The 23,864-nt window shown below is 41.1% G+C and overlaps 1 protein-coding gene across 4 annotated transcripts in view; it reads right to left on the bottom strand.

Annotated features, from left to right (window-relative positions):
• LOC139332886 (phosphatidylethanolamine-binding protein 4) overlaps positions 1–23,864 on the bottom strand; it is a 56,097-nt gene that overhangs the window by 29,693 nt on the left and 2,540 nt on the right. For 2 of the 4 annotated variants that reach the window (XM_070965052.1, XM_070965053.1), the window contains exon 4: positions 2,204–2,302. In XM_070965052.1, coding sequence (XP_070821153.1) covers positions 2,204–2,302 — 99 coding nt within the window. Of the gene's footprint in view, positions 1–2,203; positions 2,303–4,208; positions 5,217–5,357; positions 5,459–23,864 lie in introns of those variants that run through there. The other 2 variants (XM_070965054.1, XM_070965051.1) reach the window with 2 other exon arrangements.

The following is a 23,864-nucleotide window of genomic DNA, read 5'->3' as shown; positions in this document are numbered from 1 at the left end:
CTCTCTCTGTGGTTCAAGAGGGTTTTGGCGTGGCTGACACACAGTGAGGAGATCCTCAGCACGTGTTTTGACAAGTGAAGAGCTCGCTACATAATGCAGCTCAAAGCAAGGTGAGCGGTGAGTCTGCAACACACGGGGTAGTCCGGCGCGTCCTTGCTCTGCTACCATCGCATCTCTAATGAGACCTGAACAATCAGCGTAAATCTACGGCGCCGCGTTGCTCAGTCCAGCCTGACCTCACTTCACTCTCGGTTGAATTAAGGGAAATCTTTTACCTTCATAGCTGTGGATAAAGAATACACACTAATTATGGAAACATCCACAAACTAGGGCAAGCCTGCATGACCTTGGACTAATGAATATATATGAAAAGAATATGGCTGCTGCGGCTCGTACTGTTTGACGAGTGCGGATAAAAAACACTGATCCATTTGACATTTGAAAGCATGACCTCTGACTTCAGCTAAAGAAACTACTTTGATTTACAAAACAATCTACCATCAAACACATTGCTAGAGAGAGCAATTTAAATGCCAGACATGTTATAGTACAGTACTTCACTCTCTTTACCTTATACAAAGATGAAACACACTGACAGCGAACAAATGAAGCACTTCTCAATCAGATTTCCTCCATAGTTTCGTCTTTTTGGCTGAATTATATATATTTAAGTGTATTAATGCATAAATTGGCCTACTTTGCTGTCAAAATCACAACGGCACTGTAACAAAATCCAACACATGCACATCAACACTTGAAAAAACAAAGGTTGTGTGATGTCACCTAGCCACCCTGGTCAATTAAACACCTCCCACTACGGGTTGGCATCACTCAAAAGGCTCATTAACCCTTCTGACCAACCACCAGTCACAATCAGAAAAGCATCCCGTCACATTGGCCAATCCCTACATGGGCAACGCAGGTCAACACCCACACAAGTGACAGGAAATTGAATTGCTGGAGAGAATGTGGTCTGTCTGAGCACTTGAAAGACATTTGTTTATTCACAGCTGGTCACACGGCCAGACAGACTTTATGGGCTTAAAAATAAAAGCAAAGGTGATGCCTAATGTAATTTTATCAAGTGGAAATTACTTGTTTTTTGTACATCAGTAATGTATGAGAGTGATATGAGGTAAATATTCTTCCAGGCGGTGGTTGCATAAATCATCTCGAAAGCGCTGCACCGATGAGCTGAATCACAAAATTCTGAATTTCTACCCATTGAAAGATTGAGAGATTTACGGAAATATATATCCCAGATACATCACATTTGGATCTTTGAATCAATGTGGCATTAACTTGAGTGTACGAGCACGCCTCATAAAATGAAACCGGAGCGGCGATACATTGCTGAAGCGTCTTTGTGTGGCTGTTTTTCAGACCACTAGTCTTAATCTACTGGGTTGATCTCCCAGTTCCCGCGGGATTATAAAATGTCTGCAAACCTCCAAATATTTGAGGCAATCAACAACTCAACACGCATTTGGCGTTAGAATGCAAGACTGTGAAAACACACAAACGAATGGATAAAAAGGAGTGAAATATGAAGAGAAATAAGGGGATCGGAGCCGTGCCCATTTCGGGGGTGTAAAATATGGAGAAGTGTGGATCATTGGGGGAGCTGCTCTGCCTGGGGGAACAGATGAAGGGAGGACACTCTGCCAAGATCTCTCCACTGGAGGGGGAGCTGAGGGACTGGAGCTCTATGGGAGAAAGAGTGTGCGCCTCGCATGCTGCTCTCCTCAATCTCAGTCTCACACGCCTGCATTGACACGTCCCAGGCTCTCTGCAGCGGAGGGAAATTGCTGCTGACAGGGCCTTGCAAACTTTCACAGCCATTTAGAAAGACTTACTCCCACACTTTTGTCACAGGCATTTATTGCACAAGATACATGATATGAAAAATTAACATTTTTTGAACTTGGCATCCCTTTTTTCACCAAGTTAGGCTTAAAAACCATTCATAATTTTTCAGCCTTGCGATCGGCCCCAGTGCAGATGTAAACACAAGACATGCCAAGTGAGACCCTGAGATTATGAAAATGCACAATTTTCAAGAAAAAAAAATATCAAACACTACTTCATAAATTCGTACCATATGAGTTCTTAATCCAATAACAAATGCTGCCCGTGTCGCCATCACCAAAACACACAGGGCTGTTTCTAAGCGTGAGCAGAGGTTACTGCAGACTTACTGTACCTGCATGTCCACGACCAGCCAGTGCCTCCAGTGAGCAGATGTTGGTTTGGTGCGGCTTGGAGCATCAGGATCAACCATGACCAGAACATACATCTTCTTCTGCAAAATGAGGGAGATCCATATATTATTACTTTTAATACAAGTGCTTTACTACAGCACCACACACGCTGTGATTGGCCCAGAGGCAGTTCCAGTAACAGCGGAACCTGATCCCTTTCGCTTTCTAAATGCAGCCGTGAGCTGTTTGTGCATCACATTGCCCAAGGCTTGACAGCCATCTCCGCAGCTCACAATACTCCCTTTAAATACTAAAAAAACAGATGCTTCACTTCGCTTTTTGGCTTTAACTTATTGTACCTAAAAATGCTGCAAAGTGTGAACGTTACTGTCGTCGTAAAACGTGTGGCTTTGTTTATTACAGTCACTTGATTCGTTGACTGCACAAAGCTGACAAACCCAGTTCATACCAGAAGGTTGCGTTTGCCTTTTGTTGGCTTGACACATAATCTTAACACAGCCGTACTTCAGCTGTCAGGGCTAAAATGACATGAGACAATATTGCTGTAAAATAGCGTGAAATAAAACAGTTATAAAAAGACACGAGTACATGTTCTGCAGCCATGCTAATCACCAACACACACACAGCAAAAGTACAGCTCTGTCTGTTATTCCTTCAACTTAAAATCATTACTGTGACATCAATAAAATGACAACATTTTGGATCGGATACCAAATCCTCTCGTTAACATATTCACAGTAACTTTCTGCCACTTACCCAGTATCTTTGTACCCCTCAATCTGTCAATAGATAAAGTGAGAGAAAAAGCATCCTAACTAACACTTGATCACAGTTATTGGACGTTGACTTGGCGGCTTAACTGCCGGAAAATTTTTCATTCTGTCTGTCCCTAAAAGTTAGAGAATTATGAGAGCAGATTGAATTATTGCGAGAGCACATTTGTCATCCCTGGTCTTGTGCCCAAAATCTGCCAGACCATATGATGGGCTTTTTTTATTTTGTTCACTTCCTCTACAAACAGAGACATTAATCGAGGCTGCTTCAATCCACGATGTCCTCTTACTGTATATGTGCTTTCAAGTGAAGCAAGACCATAATGATATCGGCTTTAATACATATAAAACAGATGCAGCGTTTCTTACATCCTTACACCGACTGCCAAACAACGCTGTCTGTGGTGCAGCTTCATATCAAATCAAATGCTCGCATGTAAACATAAACCTTAAATTTCTGTTTGTTGGGTCCTATCAAGACATTCTTAAAGGCCTCTGAAAATTATCGTAAGCCGATGTACTTGAATGAGATAAAGAGGTAGTCATGTATTTTTCTGCAGATGCTCATTTTCAGAAGGATTCTCTGCCTACCTGACAAGCAGTAATAAGCGTAAACAACTAAGCCTAATAATAGGATAATACTGTAGTCTCAGCGATAGTGCCTGCAGGTAACATCCAGACACACCAGCAACAATAGAGCCTCCTCCACAGCCTGTCAAAAGTGACTCTATATCAGTGACCCCCCCGGGCAGCTTACCAACCATGACCTGTTGCCTTCTGAAGAGTTGTAATCCTCATTTGTACATGTTTGCTACCAGGCAAAGACACTGTGATAATGTAGTTACACTAATATTTAAGTCAGACCCTGATGCATTCAGAAATAACATGGTTGCAAACAACAGCACGCACACACACACATATATATACTCACACACACACAGACTAAAAGGCAATTTGAAGCATTTAAATTAAAAATGACCTCCAGTCACAATTATCACTGAAAGGAATAGCACTTTATTGGATATTTCACGAAAGTTACCATGGATAGAGATACAGTGTATAGGACGAGCTTCATTTTCCCAAAGCCAAATTTAGAACAACATTAAGAGCATTTCACATTCATTTCCAACTGTAACAACAAATAACATGGCCTACTTATGGTGGGCACTGAATTTCAATGATTTCTGCACATATTTACTGCTTGAATTTCTACCTGTAAGAATGTGGCTGGTCCAGCTGGCACGGGCAGCAAATAATACAAGAGGCTCCCTCCATGGTTGCACTTCACACATTGTGGCATGTACCCTTCTCTCTTACAAGGACATTTTTTTCTCCATCTGTCAAAATCCACATTAATTACACACAGATATGTGTGAAAGACTCCAGGGAAAAACAGATGCATATTCTGCCATCTGAAATAATTTATCAGCGCTCGAACAAACTAAATGTATATCAAAACATGTTTTAACGGGGCTAATTCTTGTCACTGGATACTGGACAGCACATGTTTTCCAAAAATATGTTATCAGTAGTAATAAGTAGCACTAATGAGGAAACTTAACATTTGAGCCTTGATGGTAATTTGAAATTCAGATTTACTTCTACACTGCAGCCAATCAAATCTGTCACTGATTGACAGTTCATGTATTTTGGAGGACACACAAAGCCATCAGTAAATTGTTTTAATGTTCCTTTGTTTAATCTCGTGAATCTAATTCATTTAGATTATTGTAAAGGTGAAAAGTCATCTGCCCACTCTGGTATGTTCTGCAATGTGTCTACAGGATATTAAAAATGTCATAGAAATGTCAGGGCGCAGAGCAGAAGTGAAATCTGGGTAGGTGTCGACCACAGACCACAGAGCTCCACCGGGCCATTATACAGGAGGGGATGCGAGGCTCCAGGGTGTGGGCTGGAGGTGGGGGGAGATTGAGCCTGCATTCTCTTGGGATTAACCTCCCACTGCCTGCTGTGATCACAGCAAAACGGCCCACTGGGACCACACCTCAGACGCCGGGCGGCTGGAATAAACCCTGCAGCCGGCTGGGCGCCTTTGTCACGGCTGCTGGTCAGCGGTGGAGAGGAAAGAGGGAGGCGCTCTCTTCTGTGACACCTATGGAGACTGAGTGGGGGAGTCATTTACTGAATACATGAACTCAATAGCTCTTTATGATTATATATCACAGAAATGCAGATGAATCTTTTTAAAATACATTTTATATTGTTGTATTTTCAAGTGATGACATGAAACTCCCACTCCATGCCAATAGCATCGCAGATACAGTATTTGCAAAACAGAAGACGGTGAAGAACAAAGGCAGAGGAAGACGAGTGTCTCTGAGGACGTAAACTACTGGCTTACCTTTGAGTGAACTCTGCTGGGGATGAGAATCAGAGAGATGTCTAATCGCTGCTCTCGTAGAGCTGCCTGGGCTATCGAGCCCGGCTCTGCTAACTGATGACACCACGAAGGGCGAGAGTGAGTTAGCGAGAGGGAGGGAGGGAGGGAGGAGAGGCCCCACTGTGAGTTTACAAGTTCAGGCTTTATCCCTGACCCAATACCCAAACAGTGTCGTCCGTGCAGCTGCCTATTAATATACCCATTGCTTTATCCTCCCAGTTCTTCATCTCCTTCAACCTCTGTGCGCAGAACCCACAATGATTCATTAAATGGTCAACTGCGCTCACCGCCCGACCCGGGGCAAAGCAACGCCTCGATCTCAAATCCCTGTGTAAGTAGCAAAAACACTTGAACTCGCTCGGTAATTAACAGGTATCTGTGTTGTGATTAAGAGACGGTGATGGCTTAACAACCATCGACTGCAGCTTAGAGCAAGGTTGAAAGATCGATCCATAAGTGCGGAAAAATAAAAACTGTAAAAAACAGCAGTGGATTTTTCCTGGTGATGAAAAAAGAAAATCTAATTTCTCTCCTTTCATTGTTTTTGCATCCAAACGGTATTAAAAAAGACTTCAAATTAAGCCAATTATATAATCTAGTATCAAGTGAATTTGTAGAACATATGTGTGGACATTTATATGAAGGATAAAGTAAGAGAGGCAGAAGAGCGAGTGATGCAGAGGGTTAACAGTGGCACCACTGTCAGGGTCAGATAAGGAGGTTCATCCTGGTGGAGGGGAGGTCAGGGGTCAGCCAGGCGGCAGTAATTGAATCCTGACCAGAGAGTTGGGGGGGCGTAAACCCAAAGATGAGATGGAGACAGAAGGGGGCTATGGCACTCACCTAGAGGTCACCAACCTTACAGGTGAGAAGGTCCTTGTTGTCATTAATAACAGCTGCCCCCCACCTCTCATCTGCAGAAGCTTTGAAACCTCATTGTTTCTCACTGCAAGCAGCATTAGAAAACCTCCTTCATAAAGGGCAGATCAGTAATCTGCCACAGGGGAATTGGGTGAGGAAAAAACTGCGAATTTTGGGGAATACTGATGCACACTATCTTGTCCCATGTTCTATACAAATAAAACAGGGACCCATTTGTAAAAACACTACTACGTAGCGCTACTAGTGGTCAGAAAATGTAAGGGTTTAAGCTTACGATTCATCGCACAAAGCACTTGGTTAAATGTAGGGAAAGTTAACGGTCTTTAACATTTAACTGAAGCTTTCCAAAGCCTAACCTTAACCAAAGTGCTTTTGTTGCCTCAACCTAAACAGCCTCCTTTATTTTAACCAGTCTCTTGTAAGTTCCCCCCAAAAAAGCGCCTTTAAGATAGAATATTAGAGAAATGTAGATATTAGGGAAGCACACACATGCACATAAGGTCAATCGGCTAAAGGTGGCGTTTTGTAGCTGCGGTCGGATGACGTTTTAGATGTATTTCAGCAGAGAGCAGAGTACCATCTATTATTAAATTCCATAACACACAATCTTAGAACGTCTTGCCACTCTGGTGCAACTTCAGTGCTACTGATGCTTCTGGGACTATCAAATAAGACGATTTGGGGTACTACAGCTACTGGTTTAACATTCAGATTGATTATTGACACATATAAATGATATGCAAAGAGAATGCCAATACTCCTCAGTGTGTTCTTAAGCGCCTCACACAGTGCGGGCTGCTCACTACCTCCAAACCTGCCTATTTTTAACTCAGCCTCCCTCCCACACAGGAGTGGAGTGTGAAGTGGCTTATAAATCCACACTTCGAGGAGCCACATGGTCAAAGGAAAGTCACATGTGGATAGAAATGCATAGTCTAGGCCTAAAGACAACACAGCTACTAGATCCCCGCTGGGTAGCCAAACACAGGAGCGAGCTACAGCATGAGGAGGCAGTGGTTCAAGAGGAATCGCAGCGGAATATGAAACACAAGTTTACATAATTACATAATCACATTAACACTTTTTCTGTTTAAACATAAAAACATGTACTACAATGCTACATTTTAATCAAATTAACACATGACGGAAGGTAAGACGAGACCAGGCAATATTGTATTAGCCTATAGATTCTGCACATTCAATATAAATGTCGTCTGTCTGTGTGCCAGTAGCAGTTTCTTGACACACACATTCGTTTTGGCCTCTAAAACCACAAATAAACAGCTCTCTGATACACTGATAAAACGTCTGAATGCAGTCTGTCCTGAACTCTGTTTATAAAGCCTTGTACTTTCATATTGCAGTTTGGAACTGCCATGAAGCCACAGCTAACAGTAAGATGGTTCACAGTCTGATTGAAGCTTGAGGGGGGTGAAGGAATTAGTAGCAGCCTAGGGAACCATTTCTGCATTTCTCTCAACAGTGAAGACTTCTTTCACTGCACCATGCTTGCGAACACAGCCGTGCTCATGTTAAGCTTATTAGTCACCCTGGATGCGATCTTGCTAGCTGAGGCTTTCAACACTTTCTAGTTGTGGCTTTACACACATACACCTACTCACTGCCATGAAAGCATTTCTGCAAATGCACATGCTCAAACACAGTAACTACCACTAACAGGTACTCTGAAGTAACATGCAGCCAGGCGCTGGGATATGAGCCTCAGATCCAGCCCGTGCTAAATGAGGCAAGAGGGAAATATTTTTGTCATGTAGTTTGGCTGCTGAGAACACAACACAGTCAAACAGGGCAAATTACAGCACTGGACTCATATCCATAATTAGTCTGTCAAGCATGTCACACACTGAAAAACATAGATCTGCTATTTTACCACCAAGTGCAGCCTATAAAAGTTAATGGTGAGCACATTCTAATTACTTCACCAGGATTTGGGAATCTAAATCAACTATTTTGATTCTAAAAGTACTAAGGGGAATTTGGAGAAAAAGAGAGGAAAGCAATAAAGATCTACTGGGATTAGAGGATGTTTTGTTATTGTACTATATGTGCGACTGAAAAGAGCGAGTTTATACGGGGCATGACATGAAATTTCAAAGCTGTAAACACCTAAAGCTCATATATATATATACCTAAAGCCGTTTTTCTTCCCATTTGTGCTTTATTTTTGTGACAGTGACAGCTGGAGAGAGGTGGGAAAGGCAGGAGAGAGAGAGAGAGAGAGAGAGAGAGAGAGAGAGAGAGAGAGAGAGAGAGAGAGAGAGAGAGAGAGAGAGAGGGGATGACATGCAGCAAAGGGCCTCAGGCTGGAACTGAACCTGGGACTTGGACCGTCCTCTTCCAGGTGAGCTACTGGGGCGCGATAAAGCTCATATTTAACATGTGTTCTAAAAATTAAAATTATCTGGGCCATCAGATTGTATTTTGGCAGCTATTTCGTTCTTATGGAAACCAACTGTTCCATTTTATTATTTGGAATGAGAAGGGTGATAGCTTGAGCAAAATGATCAGTCTTGTTTATTTTAATAGGAGAATAACTGCTATTGTTGCATCTATTTTGAGACACATTTTTAAGGACCCAAGACTTTATTTAAATGAAATATATGAAAGGCTTACAACAGGTCCACTTAGAATCATCACACAGCCGACACAATTCTGAAGACGATGGGATGCATGCTGCCATGAAGGGAGCTTAGTTGTAAGCACTCTGACACCCATTCCTATTTGGCCATCAGAGCTGTTAAAGGTGTCAGGCCTGTTCACAGGCACTGTGTGTTTCACCAGCCAAGATGGCTTCCACATTTTTTCTATCATGATTAATTATGGTTTCTGATGGTAGTACAGTGAGAAAGTGTAAATTATTCCCACATTTTCTTGTGCCCTCCGTTCAGTCACTGTTGTGTAGGAAGATGCTATTGACGCCATCCATGGATGGCGACCAAAAGGCATCTACATGGGGTGGCAAACTCTAGTGCCTATTAAGGGGTGGAAGTGGTGGTGGGGGGTGCTTGGCGTGTGGGCTGAACCTAGTCAAGACTGCCAGTTGACAGGGCCAGATTTTCCAGTATGGAAGAGTCTTGTTTCAGTGGGCGATGCTGGGTGTTGGGAGACTGGGAGAGAGGACTGCCCAGGGCTTGGAAGCTTGAAACAGAATATTTCAAACAGACAAGCACCGTCTGTGTTCCAGTGTCACCAGCCCACCCGTCTGACAATCAGGGCCATGTCATCACACGGGCTCTGAGTAATTCAGGGAGCATTCTTATCACCTTAGAAGATGTGGCAATCTCAGACGTCAGAGCAGTCAGAGGTCCCAGCAGCAGAAATAGCATTAAACGAAATACAGCACATGGTATGGAGGACAAAAAAGAGGTACAGTAAAAATGTTCAGCTACGGGCAAAACATTAAGAGCATGAATAGCAAAGCTTGGTGAAATGCAGCCACAATACTGTGCTTTGCTTTGAATCCTTTACAAAATCCACAATATGTCTTTAAAAACACACACTGCGCATGCAGCACTGAAAATCCTTAGTTTTGGAGAACTGGTTGAAATAAAATGATTCGTCTGACAGATCATTTTGTGTATGTTGATATATTTAGCGCTGTCAGAGAGGACATCACAGAGAATGGCACTTATATCACAATGCAAAAACTGTTATCAGAGGAGGTACAGGTTTATGGTTCAAGGGCTCGTCCATTCATAGAGAACAAGCTCAGCCTCTCTGCCTGACACACTGATAAAGACAGCACAAATGAAACAGCTCCACAGCTCCATCTTTGCCTCTCCCCAAGGGAATAATATATCACCCATCTGAATGTGGCACATATTGAATCATTTCCAGCGTTGATGATTCATTTGAATAAATCAGCCTTTTTTATTTTGCCAACTTGAACTGATACTGAAATAAGGAAAACTGAAGTCACATTGTTAGATATGAGGAAGGCCAGGTGTTAGAGTGTTCTATAGGACTGCTAATCCTAATCCCCTTTCAAGCAACAATTAATGACTACAGCAATAATCTTCCCATATATGTTGTTGCAATTCCTTTTTGACTGTCAACCATAACCTGCCTAACTCACATAGACCAAATCCAGGGGGATATGTCGCTGCAGGCAGATAGGATCTTATCCTGGATTTGCATAGATAAATGCACAGCAATAATTCAAGAAGCACATGGGACAGACGTAGTTTTGACCTGAGATATATTCTCAACCTGACCATACACTATTGACAAGACCTGTTCTCAAGAGCTTATTTTTCAAATACGGCTGATCCACAGAAAGAGGTCAACATGTTATCTGCATTAACTCGTAACAAATATCAAATATTTAAGGAGAAAAACATTAAATATGGAAGCTTCCTAAACAAAAACTTTCAATGTCTTCCACAAAAAGCTACGGATGCACAGGATCAGCCTATCGGCAAAAATGAAAAATCAGCAGCTTGTGCAATGAAAGGGTTATATCCGCATTCAAGCTAAGAGACATACTCTAACATACACAGACACAAATCCTGTTGAGCTGAGCCGAGCAGAGATACCCTACCAGCCCTCCAAGGCACAATTAGGATTTCACGGGGGGAAGAAATCTACATTCCTGCACACATGAAAAAAGTCCTTTCTCCCTCCCCACAACAATATCAACTTTTTACTCAAGGAAAAACCTGAAGCACCACTCGATAGGATTTGGACAAAGAAATAAAAAACAAAGCCAGAAAAAAATCTAAATTTAAGCTGCAGTTGTTAAAGAAAAAATATTATGGTTGAGGAAAATCCAGTCCTAAGCCTCCCAGTTCCAATCAATTTCTCCTATTCTCTGTGATATGAAGAGAAGCAACCACTCATAGTTTGTTTGAAGTGCTCGTCTGTGTGGAGCTGTGCTATGTTCAACAACATTTTGTATGGACAGCCTCAGTGTATGATTTTAACACCTGTCAGACATTCAGTCGAAGTGCAAGAGGTCAAGTACCTGCCAGTCTGAATAAGGGAAGGGACAGAGAAAAACACTACATTTAATTTCATGATGCACCCCAATAAGTGAACACATTTAGAGAAACACATCATAGTTAAATCATTATGCCACAACACATATAGGACAATGATTATATGTTCTCTGCAGGAGAGGGAGGGAGGAGTAATCACTGTGTTGTCACTCTTTCGCAGGTTAATTGCATTGAGCGTTACAATAATTTCTATCATAAATCTAATGCAATAATATTCTCTACTTTGCAGCAGAAACATTTCCTGCAAACTGTACTTGTATGTTATGCAAACTTTCCGATGCAGAATAAATTATCTCATTATCTTCTAAGGTTTGGGACATTACAGATAATAACAAACTGTGGTAATTCAGTGATGCAAAGGCAAACTCTTTTTTCTGTGTATAGGGAAAACATTCAAAATTATATTTTTTTACTATTATTGTGCATCATGTTTTATATCGTCATCTAGTTTAATTATTTCATAGTAAAACAACATTTAGTCAGAGGACAACAACCTTACATTCTTTTGATGTATGTATCACCAAAACAGCTTATTTAATGTTCATTTCACTCACAAAGAAGATGGACCCAAATGCAGCAGACAAATGATGGCAGTCAAAATCACAAATTCTTGTACTGGACCAAGTAGGCCAGACAGTCCAAGTGGTGCTGAACCCGGTAAGTAAGGTTCCAGAGGAGAAGCAGAGACAGGGAACAAAGGGCAAAAATGCATAGGTTTCAGCAAGGAAACCTGAAAATTTGGACAAACATACATTTCCATTCCCAGTGCAAGCCTGTAGCTTACCAGATTGATGTATTTGGTGATCCTGAGAGGACAAATGAAGCAAAGGGCAAGCTATTATGATTGTACAATTGTCAACATTGCAATGGTGACATACCGGTGGAGGAGGTCATGAATGTACTGTGTACAAATTTGGTTCACGTGAACCACTTATCTCCCTCACAGGGGTGGTGTCAATGTCCAATGGAAATGTCCATGGGTTTTGAACACAACCCTCATCATTATCGTTGTTGTCAGCTTCACAGTGAGTACCTTACCTCTGGCTTTATGGTTGGCCATCAGAACACTTTGATGAACTTTGTTGCGTGCCATGCTGGATGTACAGTGAGGTGGGAGGAGGGACCCCATTGAAGAACCTGAGACTTGACCTCCCTAATGAAGACAAGGTTGTCGTGATAAGTCCAGATGCAAATAGTTGGGAAGTGCCCTCCAGCCAGTGTCTACACTCTTCCAATGGTAGCTTTATGGCCTGCAAATCCTGGTTAGCAACATCATAGTTCCTTTCTGGGGTTGAGGTTCCCACATAAAAGCACAGAGGTGCAAATGGTTGCCCTTCTCTGACATCTGAAATAGACGGATCTCACATCCAGATCAGGAGTGTCCATCTCCACGTTGGGGTGGACAAGGATTGGTGCTGCTGACAATTTACTTCACAGATGGTCAAATGCTTTCTGGGTCTCTGGAGTCCATTGTAGGTTCCTGAGAGAACCTTGAGCCAAAGTTGCAATGGGTGCTGCAACAGAACTGAAATTTCATATGAATTAGCAATTGAAATTGGTGAACCTCAAAAACCATTGCACATTTTAGTGGGGTAGGTTTAGGCCAATCCTACAGTGTTTTCAATTAGCCTGAATCCAGCTGAATGCTTGAAGAGAAGATGATATAGGCCAGAAAAAGGCACACTGATGGTGTGGAAGTCACATTTCTCCAGCTTTGCTGCAAGATGATGCATCTGGACATGATGCAAATCTTCCTAAAGATTCCTTGAATTCCTTGAGATTTCATCCAGGTAGACAAACATAAGTCTGTTAGCATATCCCTTAGAATATTATACAAAGCCTTGAAAGACAGCCGAGCATTTGCTAACCTGAAAAGAATGACCAGATACTTATACTGGCCACTCGAGATGTTGGAGTTGTATACATTGTGCAAATCCAGATTAGTGAACACTGTGGGTTTATAGAAATAAGAGGTAAGGGGTACCTGTTCTTGACTGTAACCTTGTTGAGGCCATAATAGTTAATGCAGGGACACAGTCCTCAGTCCTTTTTTTCCACAAAGAAAAACCCAGCTCCAGCAGGTGAAGTGGAAGGATGGATGGAAACTATATTGGAGAGCCTCCTTGATGTAAGTTTCTATGGCTTTAGACTCTGGCATAGAGAGGGACAACAATTTAACTCTTGGTGGCGGGGCTCCAGGGAGGAGGTCGATGGCACAGTGTGAAGGCCATTGTGCTGGCAGAATGGTAGCTCCCTGCTTGTCAAAGACGTCGGCCAGGTGTTGGTATTGTGCAGGTAACCTGGAGAGCTCAGAGAGATCCTTGGAAACAACAAATGTAGACTGGCTGGTCATGACTGTTGAGATAGAGACTGGAGGGTAAACACAGGAGGTAACAAAGCAGAAGTCACGAAGTCACCCAAGGAGAGGAGAGAATCTAGACGGTAATGAATTCTCTGTGATCGTCGGACATGGTTAAAAGTAAGGTTCAAAACCAGACAACACCTAAGCCAAGAAGTTTGCTATCTACACTCTGAGCTGGTGCAACCAAGTTTCATAGGCTCCTCATTCTGAGGTGGTGATTTGGAGAAGGAGCCTCTTAGGACAGTGCACAGGAGTCACTCTAAAGTCTCTGCTCTCTGTTCCATTGTTAAATCCTGATGTTGATTTGGACAGTCAGACACACAAGTGGCTCCAGATCATTTTGGCATAATGATCCCTGCACACCAACTCATCCTTCACCCTATCTCCAATGCCATGGTGAAAGGCCATAGCAATGGCTTTACTATGCCACTTGCTCTCCAAAGCCAGAGTGCAAAGGGGACATTTCTGACTATTTCCTCTCTAGAGCATATTCAGCAGCTGTTTGATTCCCTTCACCTAGCTGCACATGGTCCGGCAACAGCATGCTCAAAAACACTGAAAAAAGCAATAAACTCTACGTGCTGTTTCCATCGAGCAGTAGCTCAAGCCAGAGCTTTGCCAGACAAATAAATTACATACGTTACCTTGGCTTGCTCAGATACCAACTGTAATGGATGTAGCACTAACTAAAGAACACTAAAAAAGACTCTAGACAGGCCTGGATCACCAGCATACCGATGGGGAGCTGGAATCAAGGGTTTGTGAAACCTGGAATTGGCTGGGAGGAGCAACTAGCAACAACAGTGTTGGGTCTCCAGGAGGAGAGACTGCAGGTGCTGGGCTGAAATGCTCTTAAAGTCTGTAAAACTGTACTTGCTCTGGTAAGGCATGGTGCATCCCAAGCATGGTTCCTTGATTGGCAATTGCTTCACATAATCTTTCATGATTGTCTTGTTTTTGTTGTAATGCTCATTTCACTCAAAAGAAGAAGTTGGACTGAATGCAGGAGACAGAAGATTGCAGTCAAAATCACAAGGTCTTTACATGAAAAGGTTGGAAGCAGTAACAGAAATTAAGTAAAGTTCTCAGGAGCAAAATAAACAGAAGCAAGGCTATAAAAACTAAAAAGGCAAGAGAGTAATTGTGAATAGATTGACACATTGTCACCAAGCAGAATCAAAAACAAGCACTGAGCCACAAAAACTAGGGCTTCAAATTCAAGGCTGAGCAGGACTGGATTGAGGTGATGCGGGGACTTCTCCATTCTCTGTGCTACTGGTCAGCCCCACTACCTCCTGCCACCCTCTGTTCTGGCTGACCAATGACAAGTCTGGAATAGATCGTAGTAAATGAAGCCAGAAAAACATAACTGCTGTTAGTGCAAGAAACTAGAGCTGAAATAATCAATTGATTATTTGATTTAGCACAAAATAAATCAGTAATTTTTCAAGCATGAGTAAGGAAAATTCTCAAGTTCTCTCTCAAATCTGAGGATTTCCTGCATTTCTTTATCCTATGTGATTGTAACTGCATATTTTTTTTATTCTGGATTGGTTGAACAAAACAAAAGGAAATTGTTATAGACGTCTTAATAATTTTCTGATATTTTGTCACTATGTAGGTCCATAGTGGACTAATGTAGATGCCTGTTTTCAAGATGTAAAAAAAATATTTCAGTAACAACTGAGCCAAAGATTGTGAAAAAGTGAGAAAACCTGCTATGAACAGCACAGTGGCAAGTAAGCTACTGAGTACAGGCATTATGTTACATAAGAAAACCTAAACCAAAACAAGGCACACAACACATTTCAGATTAACTTGAAAACAGAACAGACTTTTAAAAGTTTTGTGTTGATGTCCTTGACAAAAGTCATACATTGCTATAGCTTTGGCTGCCTTAATTTGGTAACTAATATAACAATCCTTCATCAAAAACTCTGTTTATCATAAAAAAGATATTTATCCATGAAATTAAACAAAGAGCATTTTTTTTTAAATGCCTTTATATTTCAGGCAACTCTTAACGCTCCTATAATAAAATTAACTATGCTTCTAGGACAGCCACATTTACTTTGACCCCATCATGTCTGATTTAACTTTGACAGACATGAAGCTAAATACCACGAAGACAATAAATGGACTCAGGCTTCAGCTACAATGAATGTCTCCAAGTTTAAACTTACAGTTCTACTGATGTGATCCGGCAAGACTAATGCCCTAAAGCACATCCATAGAGCATTATGCCAAATAAGGACATTAGCAGTACTTGAGTTTGACCAAGACCTTTCAGCTGCCCGGCCTGTGAAGTGGTGTTTTAAGGAAAAACACATTGTAACCGTCACTACCGATTCTCAGATTTGTGTCGCGTCTGAAGAAAAGGTTAAGCACATCGTCTATCCGAAAATGCCCAGATCTGCAGTCAGGCATAAAGTTGGCACCCAGATAAATCATGCCATCACTGTGCTTCAGTTTTCTCATTATCCATACCTCTCATGACATTCACAGAAAGAAACAAAGCATCCTGCCAACACCTACTCTGTGAGAGAGCTCTTTCAGTTCAGCTCAAAAGCTGAGAGCTCCAAACCTCCACACCACAGTGTGGGCAGTTCTGGCAGAGCCATGTGCCTAAGAACACTGACTGAGTGCAACAGTTGGACTAATAACAGAACAAAAAAAAATAAAATGGACGCACATTGGGGACAGCCACAGCTCCACAGCTGAGAAGCAGGTTGACTTCTGCCCACCTCTCTCTTATTCAAGAGCGTAAAGATGTCCACAATGCGTCTCAGGTCTTAGTGCCATGAGGGGCGGTGAGCTCGCAGCTTCAGCCACTTCAGGGTAAAGCAAATCACTTTAATATGTTAAGAAGATTAAGCTGGATAAATGTCTAGATACATTTTTTGAAAAGCCACGTAAATCTGTAGTGTTTTTATTTGGGGAGGGGCGGGATGTGAGTCAGTTGAGACGATCAACACAAACCCACCAAAATGCAACGCGATTGGCTGGGGAAAATTGGGCTTATTTGAGATTTTGCATTTTAAGCTTCTTGAATCTAAGACCATCCCACCTCTTTCTTATTATTTTTAACACCAACCTTTGGGACAACAAAACTATAGAAAAAAAAACACTGGTCACATGTGCCACTGCTCTCTCGGCTTAGACTTAAGTCTCATACACAAAGAAGAAGAGAAAGAGGTTAAAGTTGAAGGTATCTAAAGTGAAGTACTTGAAGGGCTTTCAGGATCTCTGTGCATTTTCAGGTAAATCATTCAAGTCAAATTAATTAATTGAATCAAGTATATTCTAAAAACAAAATGGGTGGCTGACTTCTTTTTTCTATCTTAAGAATTAGCAATCTGAGGGTGTCCGCCTGTCAGCTCGCTGTGCTAGAAATTGAGTGTGAAAACGAAAGGGAGAAATGGAACAAATAATGTAAAGGGATTAACAAATCATTTGCATAACATTTTCTCTGCTTCCAAACTACAGGATCAGGAAAATGACAAGGAAGGCAGTTTTATCATCCCCTGTTCTCAGATCAATCAACACATCAATGGACCCCTGATTGCTGCTACCATTAGCGACAGCCTTTTAATGTCAAAAGCAAAATGAATCACTGGTAATATATCTTAAAAAACAGGCCGACGAGGGAACTAAACAAGTTGGGAGAAAAGGGAATCATCTGATGGAAAAACATTCTCCAAAGAAGAACTTGAATAGAGTGCATCTTTGAAAAGATACTTTACTTTCAGTGTGCCAAACGTGTATTAACCTGTTTTTCTTAACACTGTTTCTCCATCCAGAGTTAAGACAATAAGACCACTGGGGAGATGAAGGGGATGGCATTATGGAGAGTTAAGCATTGTGAGCAGCCCTGAAGCTGTTCCTAAAGAAGGTGAATCAGAGGATTGGGACACAACTGTAACTAAACCCTGTGCCTGACCACAAATGAGAAGCACAAAACATTTTGGGCAAAATGCCACTAAGCCAAGCATCTGGGTCTTAAGTAAACTTCACGTGATCACTTTTAACTTTGTGATTACTTAGTTCTAAAAGAAAAGAGGCTGTCAAAGAAAAAAAGTCAATTACCTCAGTTTCAAACATAAGCACCACAGTAATCCTGTCTGTAAAGTCCTGAGGAGAGTCTACGTTAAAACACTTTTTATTTCATTTAAATTACTGAACAGCTAAGAATCCAAATGGAAATTTATATTTCAATATCTGTCCTGAAACATCAAGAGATGAAAGGCCTGGAGATTCCTTGAGATCACACAAAACACAAGGTAAAACGACAAAATGGAAAAAGCTCAAAGCAGCTGAATATTTTTTCAGGTTGGTATTTTTGGGATCATGAGGCTGCAGACATCTCCCCACTGGACAGATCAAATTAATAAAAGGTACAAGTTTCTTACTGTGCCAAAGTGCGACCCAGTCGTCTCCAGATCTTACAATGATTCCCTGGTAAATGTTAGGTTTCTGTGGCTCATATAAATAGAAATTTAATCTTGTATGTTTGTCTAAGTATCCACAGCAGCAGATGCACTTCCCATGCAGATTATGAATGTCTGTTTGAACAGATCTTGCCGTCAATGTATATGAACTGACAAGATAGAATTTCTGTGTGAATACTGAATAATAATCAGGAGGCACAGGTTCAGGCGGTATTTTTATTAAAGACCCGTTTCTTCTCTAAGTCTTTGCTATTGCCTCTGTGCACAAGCCTCCTTGCAAATTTAGATTTAATTAATGAATTTCATAATTGTCATGTGTAGTACCAGGTGGGAAATTTGCACATGATTCTAACATGAAAATTAACTTGCACATTTTTTAATAATGGATGGTTGCATATTTACTACTTCAGTTTGCTATGTAAAAAAAGTTGACCTCTCTATCGGCACTAGAACAGTTCTGATGTATTAAAGCAAATAACCTCGTCTTAAACATATCAGGGTCGGTTGAGTAGGCTTTACACGTTGAACCACCTCCTTTCCACAGAGCTTTTGTGAAACGGTGAAAATCTATCATTTTCTCCAATACCGCTGCTTACATAGAAACCTGACCATTGTCATCTGTAAGAGCATCCCAGAGCTTCCTTAATCTGTTCTTATCCTCCCATTGATAACACAATACATTTTCATGGTAATTGAAATCATATTTTACTCATAGCCACAGAGTAAAAGTATTGCTGCCTACGCTCTTAGACCAAATGTAAGGTGAAGGCATACCATGCTACTGCAACAGCAGGGTACAAAAGGGTAGCTTCAAAAAACAAAATAGGCTGTCAGTATACAAGTGAAGGCATGGGTGAGTCGAGGGAAGAAGAAAACAGGAAAGGGAGGTGAGAGAAAAAAGAAAATATATAAATACTGGTTATGAGACATAAATGTGTCAGGTGCAATCTCACTTATGCATGAGAGACATCTGCACATATCCTTCAGTCCTGCCAACTGAGGGCAAAACTGAAACCTTGTGGCATACCAGCCTGTAAGAGTACTTGTGCACCTGTAGTGGTCTGCATGCCACACACATGCTTCACAAGGTGCAAATTATTCTTCGTCTGTGCAGAAAGGTGGCTTAGGAGGTTTATTGCCTCTCTTCATTCCACTGTATATGCATAATCAATCCAGTGCTCCTGGTAGCAGAAGGTTGTAATTCTTGCCTCTTCAGAAGCCTGCATGAATCATATATGTTGTGTAGTAATGGGCAATGACTGAATGGAGAGGGACACGGGTCAGCTTAACAGGGTGTTATGATGACAAAGGGGAACATTAGCTAAGGAAATAAACTCTCTGAATCTCAGCCAAACGCGCTCATTTAATCCAGCAGAGCCAAAAACACCCACCTGATGACACTGAATATGCAATTAGATGGATATTACAGAACATGTTTCACTTGTTGACCCTTGCTGTCACATGCAGGCTCAAGGAAGTGCCTTGTCTTTTCATCTAAATATACATCCTTGACTCTTCGCTGAATGAAGGCGATCGCCTACTGAGAAAAAAAAATCCCTATCTCTGTGCTCACATCCCCAACATGAAGACCTATCAGGAATCCTGCATGGGTGGACATGTAGGCTTTCCTAGGAATGACAGGGTCTGCTAAAGAGGAACCCCACCCTCGCTTTCTCCAGCATGCCAACACAGAGGAGAGTGGGCAGCGCTGAGACGGCAGCCTGCCGTGGGCACTGCCAGGCTTAAAGCTGCCCTGTCGTCATCAGAGGCTTGCAGAAAAGAACGCTGAGATTCACCAAAAAAAAGAGGAGGGGGATCGTTGCATTTAAATCCTCTCTCAACGCCCCCACATGTTTTAGCAAAGCATAAAAATCATTCACAGAGAGAGAGAATGCGAAAAAGAAAAAAGATAGAGGGAAATAGAGAGGTAACAGCTATTAGCAGCAGTAAGCAAGCTCAAGAGATCATAGTGAGGCAGCTCTAATCGCAGTAATGGTTTAAACCCTCATTCCATCCACCAGATGCAAGAAATGTCTACCCAAAAACAAGGCTTTGAAATCCCCCATGTCTAAGAATGTGCCCTGTGGCTATGGTCCTTACTGAAAAAAAAAAAAAAAACCTCCAAAACTGTCTCCACTTTTGGAATAACTATAAGGTTAAGATAGCTCCAGTGGCCTGGTTGTTTACACCAACTGCATCAAGGAAAAACGAACATGCTCGTATCAAAATAAAGGTAATTATTTTAAATAATATGTCGCATAATCTCAGAAATCAAATGGAAGAATACTCTCATAGATGGACATGAGACCCACCTCTCTGCCCTCTATGATAAATAAGTTAATTAGATAATTGAAAAAGACCAGAGGCATTGCTTTTGATTGAGGTGGCTTCATTTGGTTAAATGTGCACTGATGTGAAGGCAAATTTATCCTGGGGAAATACAGGTATTAGTGATAAATATATATATACCCCTAAATAACTGTATAGCCAAGTTACTCTGTGTGCATTATTAGTAGTAAACTACTCTGCAAGTAAAAAAGAAATATTGCTCACAAAATGCATTAAAAGCTCAATTAAACACAAAGTTTACGATGGTTTAAGAAGGTGGAAACCTGCCAAAAGCACACCTGGACGAACTGCCACGTATCCAAATACATACAGAGCTTTTAATCCCTTCTAGTTCAGAGGTCTTTGGTTATTTTGGGAGTCATCTTAATTTTCACTATTCTTTTCTGCAAGCAAAGCTTTATCTGACAGGCTTTCTTTCCTTTGGCCAAGTTTGCTGGTTTTCCAAAGAGCTTCTATCAGCATAAAAAAACTTGTGTTCTCGGAAAACAAAATTCCTAAAAGCATTTTGTCATTTAAAGCAGACAATGTTGAACTAAGACCCTGAGAGTTTGGATTTTAAACAGGACATGGGGGTTGATACAACCTTTAGAAACTATTTTCAGCTGTCCATAATCAATTTGCGCTGTTATTAAACAATTAATAATTAACACAGTAATGCTGTTGCAGTCTAATGTATAAAAAGATCTTTTGTACAGGTACCAGGATTTTACTAAAAGTGAAATTTGACTGTGATCAGTGCCAAGCATTTTTATTGATATAATTCAAGAGTGGGCTGACCTCTTGACCCCTGAGACCCCATTTTATCAACACAGTAAGACGATTTTAAAAGTTGAATCTTTCAATTAGAGCTTGGCTTAGTGTCGTCAAAGACACTTTATGCAGCCAGGTATCAGTGAAGATCAAATGTAAAAGCTGTTCGGAAAACCACGATTGACGACAGCTTTGCACAGGCTCTCATGTTAAACCTGCTGAGCATTTGAGCTACGTTCCTAATCCACGTCTAACTCCCAGAGGTCAAATTCTGATTGGGATCCTTGTTATGTGGCTGTGCCAGGAGTCATTCCTACAGTATACATGTCAAACATGATATCTTTTTGGTAGTTTGGTTTATATAAACAGGACGCTCTTAAATTAGCATATTAGAGTCTTTTCTGCCTGTCATTCTAATTGTTTGACAATTATTCTTGATATCACTAAAGCTAACAGATTCTTCTGGTTCCTACTACAACCCTGATTCCAAAAAAAGTTGGGACAACAGTTTTAGTGTTCCTGAGCCCATATAGTAATCTCTTTCATCCAATCATGTGTTCACAAAGTGCTGAACCTCGCTCCATCCTCGCTTGTGAACGACTGAGCCTTTCCAGGATGCCCCTTTTCTACCCAATCATGACGCTATCACCTGTCACCAATGAACATGTTTACCTGTGGAATGTTCCAAACAAGTGTTTTTGGAGCATTCCACAACAAATGACCACCATCATTTGTAGCCCTGTGTGGTATAATCCATTCAACATGGTGTTGTTTAACATTTAGTGGATCTAAATTCTAATCTCATAATCTGTAATAATTCCCCTTGAAACACCAGCTTTGTCCTGAAGGGCAAAACTTTTCTTTCTATATATTGTGAAATGTGGTACAGTATTTGAAATCCATCAACAGGAAGTGAAGCAGATGACAGTTTCAATTTCTACTGTTTTTCTTTGTAGAGCTCAGAGGTTAATTCATAAAACCAAAGTCTGTGTATTTTGAAACTTATGTGCTGACCTTCGACAATCTGCACCTCAAACTTATTACAATAATTTCTAAACATGTTCCCATAAAAGAACATTGTCAGGTCTGTTTAATTTATTATCACTTTGCACTAACTTTATTTATGAAACTGTAACCAAGTCACATTGTTATAGTTTCGTCCCATTAGCCAGAACATATCCCACTCGTTTCAAACTGTAGATGCTTTTGAATGTAATTAGGATTTCTAAAAATGCTTCATCAACACACATGCCAGGTTTTGCTAACACATAAGTTCAAGTGGTGAATCGCTGCTCTGAAGTTTGAACACAGAAATCCGCAGTTTCTGTGGCCCTTTGCTTTTGTTTTTGGTCATGAGCACCTATTTAGAGGCGGGTTTATGGGACTACTGCCCATTGCGCTCCATTACAATTACTCAGCAGGCATGCATCCCGTCCCAGTAATGAAGTGGGTGTTACTGTGGGTGGATTTGAGCAAGAGCGGCCACCGTTCTGTATTCCTACTACTGGGTACAAGGGCTGAGTGGCAGAGAATAGCAGCAGTGCTGGCAGCATGGCACGGTGACAGAAAGCGTGGTGGACCAGAAGACCAACCACAGAACCACAGGCAGCAATCTGATCCTTCAATAGTGCGTGTTTACTTATGTGTCAAGAGAAATGGAGAATTACATTTCAAAGCCCAGTAAATAAAGTTTGTATTGATTTAATCCAACATGTAATCTGTTTTGCTGTCTGACACAGATTCTGGCAATAAAAGAGAATCATGTAAGACAGCATTATAGATAATACGACCATAGATCAAATGGAGTTTGGGCAAGAGAAGGGCAATAGATCATGTTCAAGCTAGACTGCTTAGCTGTGGAATTCATAAACTAGCTCCTAAATCGAGGTGGCGTTCAATTTAAGTTTTCAATTTACAGATATAGAATTTGCTGTGCGCTTGATGTAATTTCATTGTCAACTTCAGCAGGGGTTCTGCGGATATGGAACTCTCTCAATTTGTCGCTCAACAAGAAAACCACACTGAACATGATCCACTTAAAAATACACACAGAAATAAAGGAATACTACTCAGATCATCTGAATAAGTCTTTGTGATGATGTTCTATCTGGCACGACAAGAGGAAGTATTTTAAGAGGAACATACAACACGTCACTTAAGCCCTACTTCATGTACTGTCAACCCATTTTCTAAACTTGGTTTTCACTACAGTTTATGTGCTGTAGAAGTTATTTAAGGGCTGTAACATTAATGTCATTCTTTGTTTTGTCATCAGCACTGCATTTTTTCTATCTTTTAAATCATATTTAACATAAGCACAGTATGAATGCATCTAACATTATAACGCAACACGCAAACTTCAAACTAGTTTTACTGCATTATTTTCAATTACAGGTAATTCCTTTAAAGATTTGATTTCCAATTACTAATCGATTTTTGTCTTAAGGTGATGGTTTGAGTTTTTACAGAAACATTTTTATTATGAAACATGAGCTACCATTAAAAAATACTGGTTCTTACACTCGTCCTCTATGCACACACAGCTTTCTGTGCTGTCTGCTGAAATTCAATTTAATAACTGGAATGACACCTGAGTGAGGGACGGGGATTTCTTCTTTGTAGCATCACAAGAATGAAACAGAGATGAGAGCATTTACCC

The sequence above is a fragment of the Chaetodon trifascialis genome, chromosome 6 (genome assembly GCF_039877785.1).
Source record: "Chaetodon trifascialis isolate fChaTrf1 chromosome 6, fChaTrf1.hap1, whole genome shotgun sequence".
NCBI lineage: Eukaryota > Metazoa > Chordata > Actinopteri > Chaetodontiformes > Chaetodontidae > Chaetodon > Chaetodon trifascialis.
This window is presented reverse-complemented; position numbering and strand designations above follow the sequence as displayed.